The sequence below is a fragment of the Falco rusticolus genome, chromosome 12, assembly GCF_015220075.1.
Source record: "Falco rusticolus isolate bFalRus1 chromosome 12, bFalRus1.pri, whole genome shotgun sequence".
Lineage (NCBI taxonomy): Eukaryota > Metazoa > Chordata > Aves > Falconiformes > Falconidae > Falco > Falco rusticolus.
In genome coordinates this window covers 9506550-9525250 of record NC_051198.1, presented here as the reverse complement: position 1 = coordinate 9525250, position 18701 = coordinate 9506550, and the positions used below count along the sequence as shown (strand labels likewise).

The following is an 18701-nucleotide window of genomic DNA, read 5'->3' as shown; positions in this document are numbered from 1 at the left end:
TGTCCGGGCCGCAGCGGGGCTGAGGCGCGCCTCCTCCGCCTTCTCTCGGCTACCACCCACAGCCCCGGGCCGTCCGCCTGCCCACCGGGCAGCACCGCCGCCAGGACGGCCGGCGCCGGGTCGGCCATTACGAGGCCGAGGGAAGGCGCGGCGGCGAGGGGAGCGGCGGGGAGCGGAGCGCGCCAACGGCGGGGCCGGGCGCACGGCGCATGCGCAGCCGCTGCCGGCGGTGCGGGCGGGGTGCAGGCCGCGGCCGCCATGGCGCGGCGCCTGCTGCGGGGGCTGCTGCTGCTGGAGGCGGCGGGGCTGCTGGGCGCCCTCCTGCTCTACCGCGCCATGGAGCGCAGCCAAGGTGCCGCGGGGCGGGGGCGCTCCTCCGGGCGGGCGCGGGCTCTCCCGGAGAAGCTGCCGTGTGAGGTCGGCGGTGGGGGCTGTGGGTGTCGGCGCGCTCGGTGGCACCTGAAGGACAGCTGTTAAGAGAAGCAGCTGCTGGTTTAGTTTTACAAAACCAAAACGGGGGTGGGGGGGGTGGAATTTTGAACAGCGCCACCAGGAACAGCGCTGAGTCTTGCGTGTGCTCATAGTAACGGCAGCGGCTCCAATAGGGCCTTCAGCCGGAGCGGGGCGCAGCGAGGCGGGCAGGGCCCGTCAGCCCCGGCCGTGTGGCGCTCGGCCCCGCAGCGTGCCCAGGCAGCCCGCCTGGCGTGGGGCAGCCGGCAGCAGCTTCCAGCTGATGTGCCTCCAGGCGCCCCCCTCTCTCCGACCGTGGGCTCGGTGCCCGGGTGACACACAAACAAGCCCAGCGCCAGCTTGTTACCGGGTTTGCCCCGCACAGCCCCGGCAGCGGCTGCTGTGCCTGCGAGGCCACCAGCCCGCCCCTTCCAGCAGTAGCGCGGTCCTCACACACAGTTCAACCAGAACTTCACCTATGCTACACCAGTTTGCATTTGTTAACCTTACGCAATCTTTTTTTGCGTTCTTATTAAAAAAATACGTAACAAAAACGTGGAGTGTAGATGCATCGCTATCTTGGTAACTTGGTGCAGGGTGTTAATCGTTTCTCGTTTCTACCCCTTTTCAGTCCTAGGTCCTAGTTCTTATGTGCCTGTGCAGAAAATTTTCTTGACCTGTAGTTCAGTAAGGTGCAGCGGGCTCATCTAACAGCTGTGTCCTCAGACAGAGGCTTTTACAGCTTTCTTTGTGCTAGTACTAGCATTGATAAGATCCTTCTGTGAGCTGCTGTAAATCATTAAAAGAGCATAAAGCTATCATTACGTGATTTTCTACCGGGTTGCCAAAGCAGCCCCCAGGACGATTCAGCAAACACCTAAAGCTGTGTAAGGAAACAAAGTAGTTTTCCCAGTTTTCATTTGCATGTCAGTCTATGAGAGACATTCAGCTTGCTGTGAATCTGTAGCTCGTATTTGGTTATCACAATGGTGAGGAAGCTCAGAAAACACTGTGATGATGGTAGGGCTGCACATATGAGTAACCTGAATAGAGCCTGTGATACAATTTTTAAACAGTAAATTCAGATCATGTTATTTAGTTATTTAATGGTAGCTGTAACTAAGGAGCTCAGACAAGTAATCTAGTTAGAAAAATAGTGCATTTAGTTATTCATCTTAAAATATGTTGGGTAAAGTAACTGTGATTTATCTTCTCAGATTTCAGATACACAATGCAGAAGAGGTTTCCATCAATTCTGGAAGGTAGGTTTGTAGTTGTTGACTTCAGGAGGATGGTTGACGCTTCTGTTGCATCTTATGCATAAAACAGATTTTATTATTGCTTAAAACTTACCCCAGGAAACACTGCAGAAGTGTTTATTGTTATGCATGAGTGTGGCTGGAGTGTCAGACTGTTGGATAGAGTCCTCAGAACTGGGGGACTACGCATCCAACAAAACCCGCCACAAAGCGGCTCACCTTCAGACACGCCCAAGTTAGAGCTAACACGGAATTTCCTATTTTTCAGTGTATTACAAATCCAATGAGTGGTCTGGAATTCACGGCATAAGAGAGAATGACCAAATGACATGGTTAAGCAGCAAGAACTGAAGTAAGAAAGATGTGTGACTAATTAAAAATTATTTTTTAAGAATAATTACTGTAAAAATGTCCACATTAAAACGTCCAGTTCATCTTTTTGATTTCTTGCCTTTGTACTTGTTTTTCAGCGCTCTGTGCCTGAACTGTTTCTTCTTTTTGATGATGCTTTTCACATCCCTATTGTGAAGCCACTTGTCACGCTCTATTTCCCACTGGATCTGTTTGACATCTGTAGGAGGAAAGGTGAGAAATGAGGAGCTGATGGGATACCTCTGACCACGATGTGGAATACAGACGAATATGTAGAAGTTTGACCTTGGTTACTGTATTTATAAATGTTAATAAAGTGCAAGCTGCTGATATTTTTTGACACCAGAGGAAAGTTTTGGTTTTCTCATTTCACAAAACATACCCTACCATCTCAGAATCTCAGAGTTTAACACTGCTCTTCCCATTGCTTTGTATTTTACTAATGCTAGACACAGTTGTGTTAGGAGTACACAGTGTTTGAGCGCTGTTAACATTTTCCAGGTGACACCAGCAAGACTTGCAAAAGCTCTACAAAGGACTGATTATTCGGTCAGTGCTATCCTGGTTTCTGCTGGGTGGCAGTTAATTTTCTTTTCAGTAGCTGGTGCAGTGCTGTGTTTTGGATTTAGTATGAAAATACTGTTGGTAACACACTGATGTTTTTAGTTGTTGCTGAGTAATGTTTATAATAAGTCAAAGACTTCTCAGTTTTAGTCCCCACCAGTGAGCAGGCTGGGAGGGGACACAGCCAGGACAGCTGACCCGAACTGGCCAGAGGGATATTCTGTACCATATGACATAACGCTGAGTATACAGACTGGGGGGGGAGTTGGTCTGGAGCTGGCAGTCACTGCTCAAGGACTGGCTGGGCATCAGTTAGTGAGTGGATGGTGAGCAACTGTATTGTGCATCACTTGGGGTTTTTTTCCCCCACCTTGGATTTTATTCCTCTCCCCCCTCTCTCTCCTTTTCATTACAATTATTATTATCGTTTTAATTTATTTCAATTATTAAGTTGTTCTTCCGTCAACCCATGAGTTTTACTTTTCTCCCCAGTTCTGCTCCCCATCCCACGGTGGGGGCTGGAGCAAGCGAGCAACTGCGTGGTACTTAGTTACCAGCTGGGGTCAAACCATGACAAATGTATACACATTTAATTCATTAGAATTATTTCTGGGAAACTACTTTTGCTTCACCAATACTGCAAGGAAATACCCTGGTAGGTAGATAGACAGTCATGCCTTATGCCTTCCCTTGCCAAGAATCCAGGACAGTCTTTTATCAGAGCAAAATCACACCAACACTTGACAACAGCATACTGCCTGTCCTTATTCACGGTGTGAAAGGGGCACATGATAGCTTCTTCCTCTTTCCTGAAGCCTTGTTCACTCCAGTAGTCACAGTTAATATTGAGCAGCTCTCATAATTGAATAAAACTAAAGTCATGTCTTGCTGACATTGAGCTACTGTTGCTACCGTGTGGTTTCTGACCATGTGTATGTATCAGTTAAAGAAGGTACATCTTTTTAAGTACAGACTCTGAAGAGAAAGAAGTAAACCAGTATTACAACTGTCAGCTATTTGCAGCATGTACTTACTTGCATTATCTCTGTTGGCCATGGCGTTCATTCCAATATTGTCAAACTTGGACCCAGCATTTTCATCCAGCAGATAGCCAAACTTTAAAGAGAGAATTTTTAGTATTTTATTACAAAGACAGGTAAAATGCTTCATCACCTTTTGCTAGGCACGGATCAAACTCACCTCTTCTGCAGATGCTAGTATATTGGCATCTGGGAGTTTTCTCTTCTTTCCTCGACTAGATCCTTCAAATAAAAAGTATTATTCTTAAGAGACAGAATTTCAAGTTCACAAAGGCATTAAAACAGTGGGTTTAATTTATTTTTTTTTATTTAATGAAACCATCTAAAATAGCTGTGGTAAGAAATTTTTATTCTCCACCTGCCCGAAAAAAAAAAAAAAAAAGAAGAAAGGTTCCCAACCAAGAACTAAACAGCACAAATCTGTGCATCAGGTGTTAGTTTTAGGTGCACAGACTGTTGGCACAATGCCATCCTTCCTTCAAAAGTTCCTCCTTCGATTCGTACTCCTTCAACAGCAGATTGTCACTCTGAATCAGGCAACGCTGGTTGGAGGACAACCCCCTTTTCATTTATGGTTTACTCAAATCCAAACCGAGATCCAAAAGTATAGATAATCTACTGTACTAAACTCCTCTGATTCCAAAGTTTTTCAGACTCTGTATTTGTGTCAAGCCTTCTCAAACAGAAATCATGGCAGTGGTTCCTTACCTTCAAGCGATCCCACAAAATGCATATCTTTCTTCCTCTTGCTCTTTTTGCTGACAGACTTCAATTGCTTGTCATTGTTCAGGTCTGATGGGGGGGGGGGGGGGGGCGGGGGAAGATACATCAGCCTCCCATTCTCACACCATGTACATGTGTTCAAAGCACAGCAGAGTAACATTCCTTTTTAGGTATATGTGTCATAATGGTCCGAGTCTTTACAAAAGTTTGAAACACAGCGCACGCAACCCAATTAACAATTGGTCAGTGGTGTGCCATTATTTATGCTTTTTTTCCATAACACCAAAAGGATTGAAATATGATACTAAGATAAATACAATATGAAGGCTAAAAGCAAGTGTTATGTAAACCTTGTACGTCTGCTTGGTAAGTTTGGTGAAATAATAATCTCATGAAAAATTCATGTGTTAACAGCTGTATGAATAGTTTACCTCCTCTACCTGTGACCTTTAGCTGAAACACTCCATTAATCTGTGCTTTTCCAGCCACATAAACTGTATACCACGTAAACTGCTTTTCAGCTAAAAAGATAATAAAACTGCGCAGGTGCAATGATCGGTTATTATTACAGTGGTAATAAAAATGTGGGGGTTTAGCTGTATTACAGGAGTAAGCTTTTACTTATGAGACAGCAGTTTAAATAAATGTTACCTCATCTAAAGAAAAAAAAATAATCAACATTAACTAGGTCTAAAAAAATGAAAAAATTACCAAGTACCAGATTCTTATTTTTCTCTTTTAGATTTTTTAATGTTTCTGCCTATTCTAGCCAGTTTTCAGAATGAAAGAAACATGTCTTGTTTGCAAGTTTTTATACCCAGATACCTAATTCCCACTTTCACCTAAGAGGCTGTGCCATGAAATATTTCTCTCAAGACTTCATTGTCCGGAGAAGGACTTCTTGTCATTTCTTTACTGAAAAGCCAAAACTTCCACCTAGGTAACTAAATCTGGATTTATATATATATGTAATTACATATTAGGTGATTTGTTTTTAATGCTTTTCTTCTCATTTATCAATAATAACCAGTACTTTACCCAGGCTATTACCATCATCAGACACATCCAGAAATACACCTCCTTCTTCATCCATATCATCTCCAAAGTCTTCCTCCATACTTCCTAAGGAGACTTCCTCATCGTCCAGATCACTGAATTCATCTTCATCACCAGAATCCTCCCAGTCAGCACTGGATTCCTCACTTCTTTGGCCTTTCTTACCACCTTTGGTTTTCTTTTTTATATTACTAAAAAAAAAACCCAAAAAGTAGCAAGCCTAGCACTTCATCTGGCAAAACACTTTCCAGCTAGGTAACATCTATCTACTGACACTGTTAGAAAAGTTCAACATTAGTGCAAACTACTGTCAATGTAGGCTAAGACCTGAGAAGCATGTATTATGCACGCAGATATGTTTTCAACATCAGCATATGGAACTATATTCTTATAGTAAGTCAAGCATTCTAAGAAGTTCTGGAGAAAAGCCTATTGTGAAATTAACAGAAATGTCAGCTTCAGTAGTTTATCTCCTATATGCCTTTGCTCCTTTTCAGAAAGTCTTTTCTGTAAAACACACAAACTGCTGGTATCCCTAGCAACTCTACTAAATGAAGAAATAAGATGACTTTTAAAAAAAAAAATTATGAAAGGAAACATGGTTCTTCATGTACTAGATGGTTATTTGGGTTTTGTCTCCTCTGGTATTTTTCACTCACACCGGTCTGGATCACAAAAATCTAGGTTTCACTAGAAGTTAAAGCTTCAATTCTCCTTTCACCTCAAGTAAAAAACACTTCTGTGCTGATTCGAAAGCTGTATTACAGATACATTTAAGTAAAAAATAGGCTACTTAATCATTCACGGCCGGACTCAATGATCTTAAAGGTCTTTTCCAACCTAAATGATTCTATGATTAATGAAACTGCTAACTTCCCGAGAACTGAGCTCTGTGACTCTGGATTCCACAAAGTTTATTTACTGTGTTAGGTCCAGTTACAACCACTCCTTACAGCAGCAGTACCATTATGCCTCATTCTGCTTGCTTTTGTACTTGGTAATTCTCAAACTGAAACCTGAGACAATGAAAACAAGATCTTACCTTGCTTACTGGGTTGCTGCATTTTATAAATAAAATACTACATGGGATTACCCAGGGTTCAACTGCTATTACCTTTTTTGCAAGGTGATATTCCGAGTCTTTTTGAAAAAGAATATCCGATTTTGTGGAGTAAAACTCTATGCAGGTATTAAATCAAGAGATGAGAGAACCAATTTCCAGTCTTACCCAGCAAAATCAAGGTCATCCTGGTTGACATTAATGGCATTATCTGCAGCTTCAAATTCATCTAGGGGAAAAAAAATATTTATTACTACAAAGTCAAACAAAGAAATATGAAATAATTACAAAATATATTGGTTTTAGGTGTCATTTTCCTGAATAGTTTATATGATCTGCATCAGTTACAAAGGGTGCTGGTACAAAAGGGTTCACACTCCTAGAAAAATACTGCACAAAATAGTTACCCACAGCTAACTGGACTTTTTCTGAAAAAACATTTTCCTTTGAAAAAATAATAAAAGTCATATATTATCCAGGATGTAATTTCTGGCTAGAACCAGATGACATGGGAAGCAGACAAGCACAAATGGACACGCAATTGCCCAGTGATTCAAGCTTAGTTGGCAGATGGGATGCTCCAAGTCAGATAGAACAAAGATCCAATTAAGATACCCCAAGCAAGTGTCCTGCCAGCTAGCCTGTATGTTAATTTTCAGATTAGACAGAAAAGCAAGCAGAACTAGAGGATGAAAGCTCCTATCACCAGACTCACTTAGGAACAAACTGCTATATAAAATAGAAGACAAAAACAAAACTGAAAAATTACACCTGTTTCAAAGAGTAAAGATTAACATTAGAGGGTCCTTAATTTAAGCTTCTGAATTATGAAGCAAATCCCAAGAGACAGTCAGCTTATTAGTGATACTAATAAAAAACAACCACCACAATTAGTAATGGATTCTTGTCCTAACAAAGACCATACTAATTGAGATACTAAGGAAGAATCCTGCTACAGGAGTTCAGAATTCTCTAAACATATTGTATAAAGCAGTTACAGAGAGCTAACTGGGTATTTTTTTTTTTCCAAATACATGTACAATCAAAATACGATATCATAAAATAATGGGCATTTTATGGTACACTAACCGATCTAGATTCTGTAACAAATCAAACACTATTTCCAAAGCAAAGTAGATGCTATAGGAAGTGCTAAGAATACTGCAGAAGTTTGCCAAGGATCTAAGGGAACTAATAACCTCTTGAAAGATGCTAGGAACAACAATGAGAGAAACTGTCAGATTAAAAAAGGCCAAGCAGTAAAGGAAGAATAGAAGCAGATGTTACATGCTGTTAAAAAAAGTTACTTTTATCTCTCAGACTACATTAGGGAAAAACAAAAAGACATGAGCTCCCACTCGTCAGCTTATGCTCAAAATCAGTTTCCACCCACGTGAACAAGCCAACTACTGGAGTCGTGAGCAGAAGACCTCTTTTACAGGATGGCCATCCAGCTGGCTTACGTGATGGACACTATGACATAGAAGGGGAATTTGAAAGCCAGTTTTCTTCCACTTCCATATTCCTTTATCTGGCTCTTTTCCACAATATAAACTATAAAAAAAATAAACTAATAATTTGCAAAAGCAGGAAATATTGGAAGAGTTACTGCAAGGAAAAACAAAACCTCACCCAATGCTCTTTCAAATTCATCATCATCTACGTCTTCCACACTCTCTTCATCATCCTGACGCCTTTGTTTCTCTCTCTTCTTATCAAACTTTGAATAAAATCTGAAATAACATATTGATCTCAGACACAAAATTACAAGTGATGATCTTTATGACAAGGTTTTAAATAAAAAAAAAAACAACCTTGCAGATTGTTTAACATGTATGTTACCAGTTTAAAATTTTAAGTGATGGTTTCAAACACATCTCAAATCAGAGATTTAGATTTACTTTGGTTTTCAAAGAGTAAGCCATGTACTGTAAGATTTAAAACAAATTTCACAACCAGAAGTGCCAGAAATTATTCTGAACATAGTGAATTTATAAAAGGGCACAGGAAAGATGTGAAAATCTGCCTTATACTGATAAGGAAGAAAGGATCAAGTTCAACCTGAATCTAATTGGGAGGAAAATAAAATATATGCAACAGACTCATCCGTTAAGTTCTGTTAAACATGTCCTCCCCAGCCCTCTTCTTTTGTGTGCTTAGTTTTACCTTCCGTCAGCTATTTTAAACCATTTTCTCTCCTTCACTTCATATTAAAGAACCACCAAACACAGAAGGCAATTTTGATCATATATAAGAGCAAACGAGTGCGGCACTTCATATAGAAGACTTTCAATGTGTAATCTCAGTGTCAGTCATCTTTAATTTAACAATACCATTAACTTTTCAGACAGGGGCATGACTTTAAGCTGCTTTTCTTCAATCTCAAAATGAATACCACTGTTTTATTTATTTATATTACAATCCTCGATATTATAATATCAATTAATTAAAAATAGTAAAACTCCATTAACCTGATACTTCAAAAATTTTAAAAGCCCCTACAGCAATGAATTCATTAAACAAAAACAAAAAAAAAACCCCACAAAGTTAATTACACAAAATAAATGAAGTTAATTCAAACACTAATTCCTAAGGAGACCCTCACATATAACTAGTATTTTGATCTAGTAAGAACAAATCTTTGCTAAATATCACTCCAATTTTAGTGTTGCAGTTGCATTTTTATATCATGATCTGAAAGCCAACTAAACAGAAAGAACTATGAATACAAAAAAAATAAATACACAGAAAACTAGCTCCTCTGACTTTTTTTGCTTTGTTCCATTCTAATAAACTTTGATGCTAGTAATGTAAACAAGGTATATTCCAGGTTTTTATAAATACACTTCTAATGCATAAGAATTACCACATTCACCATTACCCATTGTATAAGGCTTCTTTATTACAATGTCAAGTTACTTAATCTTGGGCTATAAGCACTGATTTCATAAGTGATATAAGCCTTTGTTCATAAGTGATATTCTTTCCCAAGGACTTCTGAAAAATACTGAAATTACGTTCTAAGGAAAGTACTGTCCTCAGAAGTCACTCAAATTAATCACATTTTGAAAACACCTGGAATGCCAGAGAATAGTTACGAAATGTAACTGGTTTTGATAGCTTTGCTTCTAAAAAACAACCCTTTAAATGGAATGCTCATAAGCATTTCATTACCTGTGAAAAAACACTTCATTCACTGGGATTTTGCTTTCATCTTTGGCTCGGAATTCTTTACTGTTGACTGCAAAAACAAAGGACAAACTGATTTCATCTCCAGTTGAAATGATTGTTACTCTTTTAAAAAGTTAAACAGCATGCACAGATAAAATTACACAGGTACGCAGTATCATTCATTAAATAAAGTGGAGCTCATCTCGCAAACTATTAAAAGTAACAGTTCTCAGTGTACATACTGATACTTAGGAGCAGACCCTATGGAAAAACATAGGGGGCACAGCCCTAACCAGGTTTTAATCTATGTATAAGCAAGGGAGGTTTTGCAATCACCTAAAGCAGGAATGCATTCTAAAAAAAAGTAAAACAAAAAAAGTAGGAAATAAGATAAACTAGCTGTCATACACTAAAACACTGGAAACACTTCTGCCCAGCACTGCGGGCAGTAGAAATGCTCATTAGCAGCTGCAAGGCAGGACTGTACACCTGCTAGGTATGCTGAGCATCACCCTGCCACCACTTCTGAGGAACTGAAGCAAAATAGGATGCTGCAAGAGCAGATCGACTAGGGTATTGATCAGGTTCCCTGTGGAAAAGATTTTTACCCTCCTACATTCCCCTTTCCTCCCTCATCTCAGAAGTAAACCAAAGGAGAAAAAGGGTGACTCAACCACTTCCTTGGGCAGCCTGTTCCAAAACCTGACATCCAGCCCCTGCCCGGCTCTGGACACGCTCCAGCCCCTCAGCGTCCCCCCTGCAGTGAGGGGCCTGAAACACCCCAGGGTGCGAGATGTGGCCCCACCAGTGCTGAGGGCCCTTCCCCGCCGGGCAGTTCCCAGCCCCTGCCCCAGCCTGCAGCTGCGGGGGGCTGGTGTGACCCTCGGGCAGGGCCCGGCACTGAGCCCTGTGGAACCTCACCCCATCGGCCCGGCCTGCCCAGACCCCCCTGCAGAGCCTCCTGCCCCCCAGCAGGTCAACGCTCCCCCAGCCTGGGGGCAGCTGGGAACTGGCTGAGGGTGCGCTCGATCCCCTCATCAGTCATGATATAACAGAACTGGCCCCAGTACTGGGCCCTGGAGAACCACTGGTGACCATCCTCCAGCGCGATGTAACTCCATTCCCCACCACTCCCTGGGCTCGGCGGCCAGGCAGCTTTTAACCCAATGTAAAGCCCGGAAGCTCCCCCTTCCTTACTTCCCTGAGAATCAAAAACCCTATCATTTTGTGATCACTATGCCCAGGACGGCCTCCAACCATCACACCACCACACACAAGTCCTTCTCTGTTCAGTTAAAAAGGTCCAGCAGGGCACCTTCCCTGGCTGGCTCGCTGAGCAGCTGTGTCAGGAAGTTCTCTCCTACACACTCTGAGAACCTCCTACACTGTTCATACATTTCTCAATGGGATGGCTAAACGTAAGGTATGACCTTCATCATGGACTGGCTAAGAAAAAGGAATTACTACAATAAAAAATAATTGGCATTTAGGGAGGGAAAACAGAGAAAAGAAAGGTCTTAAAAATTTGGCGTGTAGCCAAGTGCTGCAGTAGAAGACAAGTTTTCCTACTCAAGAGACTAACAGTTGAGGTAACCCGCTTTATGTCATTTGTTCTTAAAACGATTCAATGGATCCAAAGTTTCAGCTGTGGAGATTCCATGCACACTTACAAGATGAGACCTGATCCTGACCATCAGGCAGCACCACCGCATTCCTGAGGGACAGAACTTTCTTTTACTGCTAACAGAAATAGCGTAGACAACACAGATGACACGTCTACCACAACCAGCCAAGAATCTTTAATTTCGTAAATTAAATATTTCGTAAATATCGTAATCTATTACGATAATTAAAATTGTAATCTTACTGAAAAGGGGCTAGCTTACCTGCAAGATTCTGTGTATCTTTCATAAACTGTTTCTTCTTCGGCTGCATGACCACACTGCTGGTGTTTTCTGCAGCAGAACATAAATCAGAAACAAATCATTTTATTACTGCTGATACAGAAGAGTGAGGAGTCGCTGATACACCAGATGGTTTTGCTGCCATCCGTAACCTCAAAAGACTGGAGAAATGGGCTGACAGGGCCCTTGTGCAGTTCAATAAGGGGAAGTGCCAAGCCCTCCACCTGGGGAGGAACAACCCTATGCACCAGTATATGCTGGGGCTGCCCAGCTGGAAAGCAGCTGGAAAGCAACTGGTGGACACAGAGTTGGCCATGAGCCAGCAATGTGACCCTGCGGCAAAAAAGGCTGACAGTATCCTTGGCTGCACAAGGAGGAGTGTTGCCAGCTGGTGGAGAGAGGTGATCCTTCTCCTCTACTCAGCACTTGTGAGACCACACCCAGAGCGCTGTGTCCAGGTCTGGGCTCCCCAGCACTAGGCAACCATGGGCACACTTGAGAGAGCCCAGCAAAGGACCACTAAGATGATGGAGTGGTGCATCTCTTCTGTGAGGAAAGGTACGATTGTTCAGCTTGGAGAAGAGGAGGCTCGGGGGGATCCCATCAATGTCTATAAATACCTGAAGGGAGGGTATAAAGAAGACAGAGCCAGGCGCTTTCCAGTGGTGCCCATGACAGGTCAAGAGGTGATGGGCACACACTGAAACACAGGAGGCTTCGTCTGAACATCAGGTAACACTTTTTCACTGTGACGGCAAACACTGGCACAGGTTGCCCCAAAAGGCAGTGGAGTCTCCATTCTTGGAGACACTCAAAAGCCATCTGGACAGCCTGCTCCAGGTGGTCCTGCTTGAGCAGATGACCTTCCAAATCAACCATTCTGTAGTCTTTACATTCCCCTATCACTTTGCTTATTCCTGCTAGGTTAACAATTTCTGCGCTGCAGGTATGAGAGGCAGCAGCATGTGACTGTCAGCTGGTTCTGAGACGCCGCTCTTGCAGCCCTGAAGACAGATCCCACTCCTTGCACCACATGCACCCCAAATATCTGACAAGCACAAAGGGTTACTAGGCAGTCTAAGAGAAAGAGAGTTTGGTCTCCATCACTAATCAAGAGCATATGCTAGTATGTCCAGGGAAGTTCATACCTTTGCCTTTATGGAGTTTGGGATTCCTGTACACAAAGCGATCCAAGAATCTCATTAACGTGAAATCCTGCAAAGGGTCACCAGAGTACTGAATGTGATTTCCCTGAAAGAACAAGAAAGCCAAAAATCATTAAGGTCTGGATTTTAGAAAGACAGTAACTATAAAACACAGAGAACTAAGTAAACACAGTCCAAGACCATTAAACCACACTTTAAAAAGACAAAGACTTGGGGATACTTCATCACATGAGCCTGACCAGTTAAGACACTCCTGTACAGGTTCTTATTTTTGCAAGCTCATTATTTTCTTAATGAAAAACCCCTTTGTTCACTTTGTTTCAGTGATGAAGTGCCTTGCAATGTAGTATGCCAGTAACAGTTAATACTCAGCACTATTTGGATACCATATATTCAAATGAAAAATAAGTATTTTATTTATTTGTGTAGGTTTGAGTATTTTTGGCGTAACACAACAGTTAACAAAGAATTTGTTTCAACACCTGGGTTCCCCACATAAATACCCCATCTTAAACAAAAAGACAGACCAAAACTAAAAAAAAGCATTAGGAATCATGTAATACCCACCTTTCTACCAAGTTAATTACTTCTGTGAGTAGTCTCCTTTACATAAAACACTTCAATTCCATGAAAAGTTTTGGATTTGAGTGTATGTTACAGTGCTGCAGAGTTGCTAGTGATCTCCAGGGTGCAAGATGGCTTTATAATATATTTTTCAAATGGCAAAAACAGCTAACATAAAAATCAAACTTCAAAGCTACAGACTAGTAAAAGCACTTACTTCTAGAATTGTTTTTGCAAATAGGGCCACAGATGGATGAAAATGTTCAGAAAGCTGAAAAACATGAACCACTTATTTATTTCTGCTTTAAAAATAAATGCAATCATTACTCATGTTGACTTAACAAGACTCCTCACAACACCACTTTGTCATATGAGCACTCTGTAACACACAGACACATGCAGCAGCGCAACACTGATGTGCCCTGCCCTTGAACAACTTCAAGTTCTAATTTTTCATTTGCATTAACTAAATACATTCTCACTTACAATTCTGTTTAATTCAACACTGAAAAGCTTTAGTGGTACATACCTAAGATCCAAAAGTCAAGAAAGATTATTACTGTCCAAATCTCCACTTACAAATTCCTATTCCCTACTCTGCAGCATCAGCGGGTTTTTTTATGCAACACATACAAGCTTAACGCTGAACAATGCCAGCTTTAACCTTCCTGTTGTTACCCAGGTAGCTACCCCATGAATAACCACGTTAATTTTCTTCTCTCAATACGAGGGTCACACTACGAAACACAGTCATCGGCAGCGTAAGAACGCCTTACCTTCTTCAGTTCCCAAAGGCTTGTACTTTCGGCGCCGCAGTATAAAGGACTTCGGTGCATAGGATCATACAAAGCTCCACTCTTCCTGCCTGACGGGCAGAGGAGATGAAAACTTAAATTTCCTCAGTCAATTTTATGAGAACATTACTTTCATTTCACATGACAGTAATGCTGCCCACCATGCTTAGCTGCACAGGCCAAAGATTCATCCAGTAGCAAGCAAGGATTATATTCAGCACCCCTTCCCCAGTGTATGATCAGGTGCACAGGTGAGTCTCTGTGTGCTTCCAAGGAAGCTCCTGAAAACCCCTGCTCCATTCCAAAAGATCTTCAGGAAAGAGTGAAACTTGAAGCAGGTTCAAATGTTCTAGCAAGTTTCACAAGCGAAGAGCAGTTACACATCCTAACCTTGGCTACATTGCTTTGAAGGTGTCTGAATATGGAAGCAAAAATTTCCCAAGCCAGTTTTTTGCTTCGGCACAAATGCAGTAAACTGCATGAAGTGAGACACTAGCAGCTTCATACAGACTCTTCATTGCTGCTGAGCTAACAGATAATTACTCTGACGGACTGCTTTGAATCAAACTTGAATTTGAAAAGCTAAAATAATGTTTTAATCAATTAATTTTACAAGTCTTGATCGTGTCCCTGTTACAGAATGTTACAAGTTAAATGGATTATAATTTCTTCTAATTTACCTCCCATATTCAGATGATGCACCCATGAGGCTGTTGAATTTGAATTGTTTGTTTTAGCAGAATCTTCTGTTGTGCTCCTCTCTTCACCTGCTACTTTGTCTGCATCCATAAATTTTTCCTCATCCTCTTCAGCCTCTTTTTGATCCTTAAAGCACTCTTCATCATCCGACTCCTAAACCACAACAAATGTTAACAAACAGCTTTTCCTTTCCAGTTTTATTCTGATTTATTAGAAAAATAGTTCTTAAGGTGCTACTTGCAAAAATATAAACAAATGATGGCCAATGTTTAAGCAATGGATTGTTGGCCTTGATACAGGACTTAAAATTGAACTTTGCAGCTTATATCACAAAAGTGTAATGGTGTCTCCCCAGAAAGGAAAAAAACAAACCCAGTCCTGCCTAGCTATACTTCAGAGACTGCAGACAGAACCACCAAACAGGCCATGCTTTGACAAAGCTTCTGGGTGAAAAATGTTCACCTGCTTACTTATACAGCATTTAGCAAAATAATCTTCTCTCCACGAATGAAGTCCATAGGCCCCACTAGAACGCTTAAAACGCCTTCATCTGTGCAGATTTTTAATGTAGTTATAATTGCTCAAGTGCTTCCTCCAGTAGCAGAATACACTAGCAAGCTCTCAGGTTACTAACAAACAGGTTAGGGAAAGGTGTTTATGAAAACAGCTCTTATTGAAAAAACAATGAGAGAAAGAAATCATCTTATACCACATGATCCTGTAACTGGACCCTTAACTCTGGTTTTGCTTTCAGAAGCTCAGACAGAAGGTACAGGGTTCCACAAATGAAGGGTGGCATTTGTCCACAAGTGACTTGAAGTAACCTCTTCACAAAGGCCTTCACACGCCGTGACACTACATCTGCCTTCAGAGATTTATAGACAAGATTAAGAAACATGGATGGCTTTGAGCACGTTGCTAAAGCAGGATCTAGAAGTTTTCTGTAGAACACACAGGAGAAAACATTGACGATTGTTATAATGCATGTAGGATAATAACTGCTATTAACAACAATCATCTACATTTTTCAGAGTGCCATCTAAAAGGTCAGTAACAGCTTGTTCCCCACCCCTCAAAACCATTACCATCAACCCTGAACTGTCATCAGCCCTGTAATATTTCTAGATATATATGAGACATTGAAGATTAAAAAAACCTCCTACCAGAAAACAAAAAAACCCCAAACTGTTAATATAAGGAAACTGAGTTCGGCTGAAACCTGCTTCAAAAATTGAGCTATTCAAAGAAATTAATCTAATCTATACAGATGTGCAAAAAAATAGAAAGAAAATGGTTAGCAATTGGCATGCTTCACAATCAGACCAGATATATGTATTGGCAACTTCATTTTCTACTCCACATATTTCCCAGGCTGCCAGGCACTGTAAAGCCCTTAAATACATTGCACATTCTGTGGTAACCTGAGCTCCCTCCTTAAAAAAAAATCAACAGCTTCCCTTTGGTCAACAAAACAGAAGCCTGTAAGGATCCTACAAAAAGTCCCAACAATCAGCTAGGACAAAAAAAAGAGACATTTTGATAACACAAGGCTTTCCAACTACACAAATTAAGTCATCTAAAGAATGTGTAAACATAATATTCCCCCTCTCCCCTGTACGAAAGAAGAAAAAAAAGGAAACAAGATTTTAGTCTATCATGTGACTAAACCAGAGTAATCCAAAAAGGGATTTCAGAAATAGTTCTATCAGTTTCAAGTAACATCTGGAATTAAAACATGCCACCAGAAAGCAGTGCGAAGGATGAAATGCATGTGTTGTGTTCTCAGGACCCATCACTACCAACTTGTTTCATCCCCACGTTAAGTCAAAGAAATGGCATGCATTTTCTTCCAGCTCATACAAAACATCAAAAACTTTTAGCCAATGAGACCAAATACACAAGATTTTAAAAGCAAAATAAGCATTTCTACAACTTTAAATTAGTGGTGACTACCTGATAAAATTAAATTTATATTACAAAATGGAATCCTATCACTTACTTGTACAGCGCTGCATAGTACCTATCCGATACAGTTTGCTGAGAGTCCATCACTTGAAACAGTAACATCAGGGCCTGGACACTGGTACTGAAGTTCACAAGATGCAGAACTTTAAACAACGTGTCCATTTGTTCTTTCACTTTGTCATCACCAGTCTCAGCATAAGGGTAAGCTCTGTTGACCCCGCAAAGAAGAGCGCTGAGCATTTTGGATTCCACGTCTTTTTTCTTAATGCAGTTCCCAAAAAAGCAGAAGTACAAAGTTATCAGCTTGCTAGCCAATGCACTTTCTTCATGACTGAGGACTATCTGATTTAGAAAGCAAATGGCATAATATTGAGTTTTCACATTAATGTTTGACCGATACAAAAGCCTTTCCACCTCACTGCACACTACTCCCTTCATGTTTGGATGCTTGTGAAGTAACGTCTCTAAAAGATAAGAGGCTTTGGTGGCAATTTTATTCTGAGGGTCCCCCAGTTTATTTACCAGCTGAACAAGCAGAACTTTCTCCTGCTCAGGCTTGTTACAGAGAAGCTCATGCGCAACTGCCAGCGCTCGGGATTTTGTTGCTGTCAGACAATCGTGGCTCAGTGTTTCTAATGCCTGCACAAACTCTGCCACCTGCAGTTTCAGCTGATGTTCAAAGTACCACAGTACCAATCGCTTGTCTCTTGAATCCCTGTTGCCACTCGACATCTTCTCTATGTTGTTAAACGGTCGCTGCGAGAAAGACCATAATTTTCGAGTGTCTGGTAAGAGATCTGTAATGAGAAGCTCCTTGAAAGTATCCAAAGCCATAAGGCTCTGGTGCCTGCTGCCCTTTTTCTTTATGAGGTTTACCAAGTTCTCAACAAAGTGCAGACTGTGGACAGCACTGTCCTGAATGAGAAGGGTCATCGCTGCCATCCTGTCAGCCAAGGTACCCGATGACACAACAGTTTTCATCCATGCCGAAGAGGCCCCCTTCTGATAATCCGTCTTATTCTTATACAGGTCTGTCTCCTGTTGGTACAGCTTTTGGGCCAAGGCCTTATACTTGGACACAAGCATCTGATTTTGTGGCTCTGAAGAGAACTCGTTGGTGTATTCTAGATCATACCATTTGCCCCCTGGTTTGATTAGTACCACTTGCCTAATAGAAAATTCAAAATCTTCTTCCAGATTCTCTTTTTTTGCTGCAAGGTGCTGGTCCGGATCACTGCCACCTTGCTTCTTCTTGCTGCCTTTCACGACGCTTGCCTTTTCCTTGACTTGTTTCCCTTTTTTCCCGTCCAATGAAGGAGGGTTTGTTTCTTTCTTGCCTTTCTCTTTCTTTGGGGTCTTCTCTTTCTCCTTGCTGCTGCTGTCGTCCTCCTCCACCACCAAGCAACTTTCCGCATACTTGCCGAGCCCCAGGGAGCTGACGAACGCCTCCAGCTCCCCTTCCTTCAAGTCGTCGATCGCGTCCTTCTTGCCGCCGTCCACCATCTCCTCCGCCTCATCCACGGCGCACAGCATCACGTAGTCTTGCTGCGGGCGGCAGAGCACGGCCGTTACAGGCGGACCTGGCCCGAGGCCACAAGCTCCCCGAGCCGCTCCCAAAGACCCCCCGCCGCTCCCCGCTGGCCCGGCCCGGGCTCGGCTCAGCCCGGCCCGGGGCGGGGGGGGCCGCCGCCACGTGCTCACGCTCTCTCCCACCCCCCCTTACCTTGGTGCCGCCGAGGCGCAGCACTTCATCCAGTGTGAACCCTTCGCCATCTCCGTTTTCTCCTTCCTCATCATCCTCCTCCTCGCCGCTGCCGCCACCCGCCTCCTTCGGGTTCCTCACACCGAAGTCCCACAGCGCCGCCATCGCTGCCCGCCGGAAGCTGCGGCCCGCCGGAAGCCACGGCGCTGGCG

At 42.3% G+C, this 18701-nt stretch overlaps 1 protein-coding gene and 1 long non-coding RNA gene across 3 annotated transcripts; one reads left to right on the top strand and one right to left on the bottom strand.

The window, feature by feature from the left end:
• The first annotated feature begins 218 nt into the window (after positions 1-218).
• LOC119156134 lies at positions 219-2426 on the top strand. The gene is made up of 4 exons (XR_005106980.1): positions 219-352; positions 1668-1712; positions 1978-2061; positions 2180-2426. It is a non-coding gene; the product is annotated as an uncharacterized LOC119156134 (long non-coding RNA).
• Positions 1537-18685, bottom strand: CEBPZ (CCAAT enhancer binding protein zeta). 2 transcript variants are annotated; one of them, XM_037405600.1, is made up of 16 exons: positions 18511-18685; positions 16822-18332; positions 15532-15763; positions 14804-14975; positions 14106-14194; positions 13547-13600; positions 12748-12850; positions 11582-11650; positions 9699-9765; positions 8157-8257; positions 6693-6753; positions 5447-5655; positions 4394-4477; positions 3846-3907; positions 3680-3761; positions 1537-2280 (listed from the first exon to the last, which is right to left on the bottom strand). In XM_037405600.1, exons 1-16 carry the CDS (start codon positions 18652-18654, stop codon positions 2141-2143), a joined length of 3180 nt encoding a protein of 1059 aa, XP_037261497.1. In that variant the 5' UTR covers positions 18655-18685; the 3' UTR covers positions 1537-2140. The 2 variants fall into 2 exon arrangements, with proteins under 2 accessions (XP_037261497.1, XP_037261499.1); XM_037405602.1 differs by having other exon boundaries at positions 5459-5655.
• Between the last annotated feature and the right edge of the window lie 16 nt (positions 18686-18701).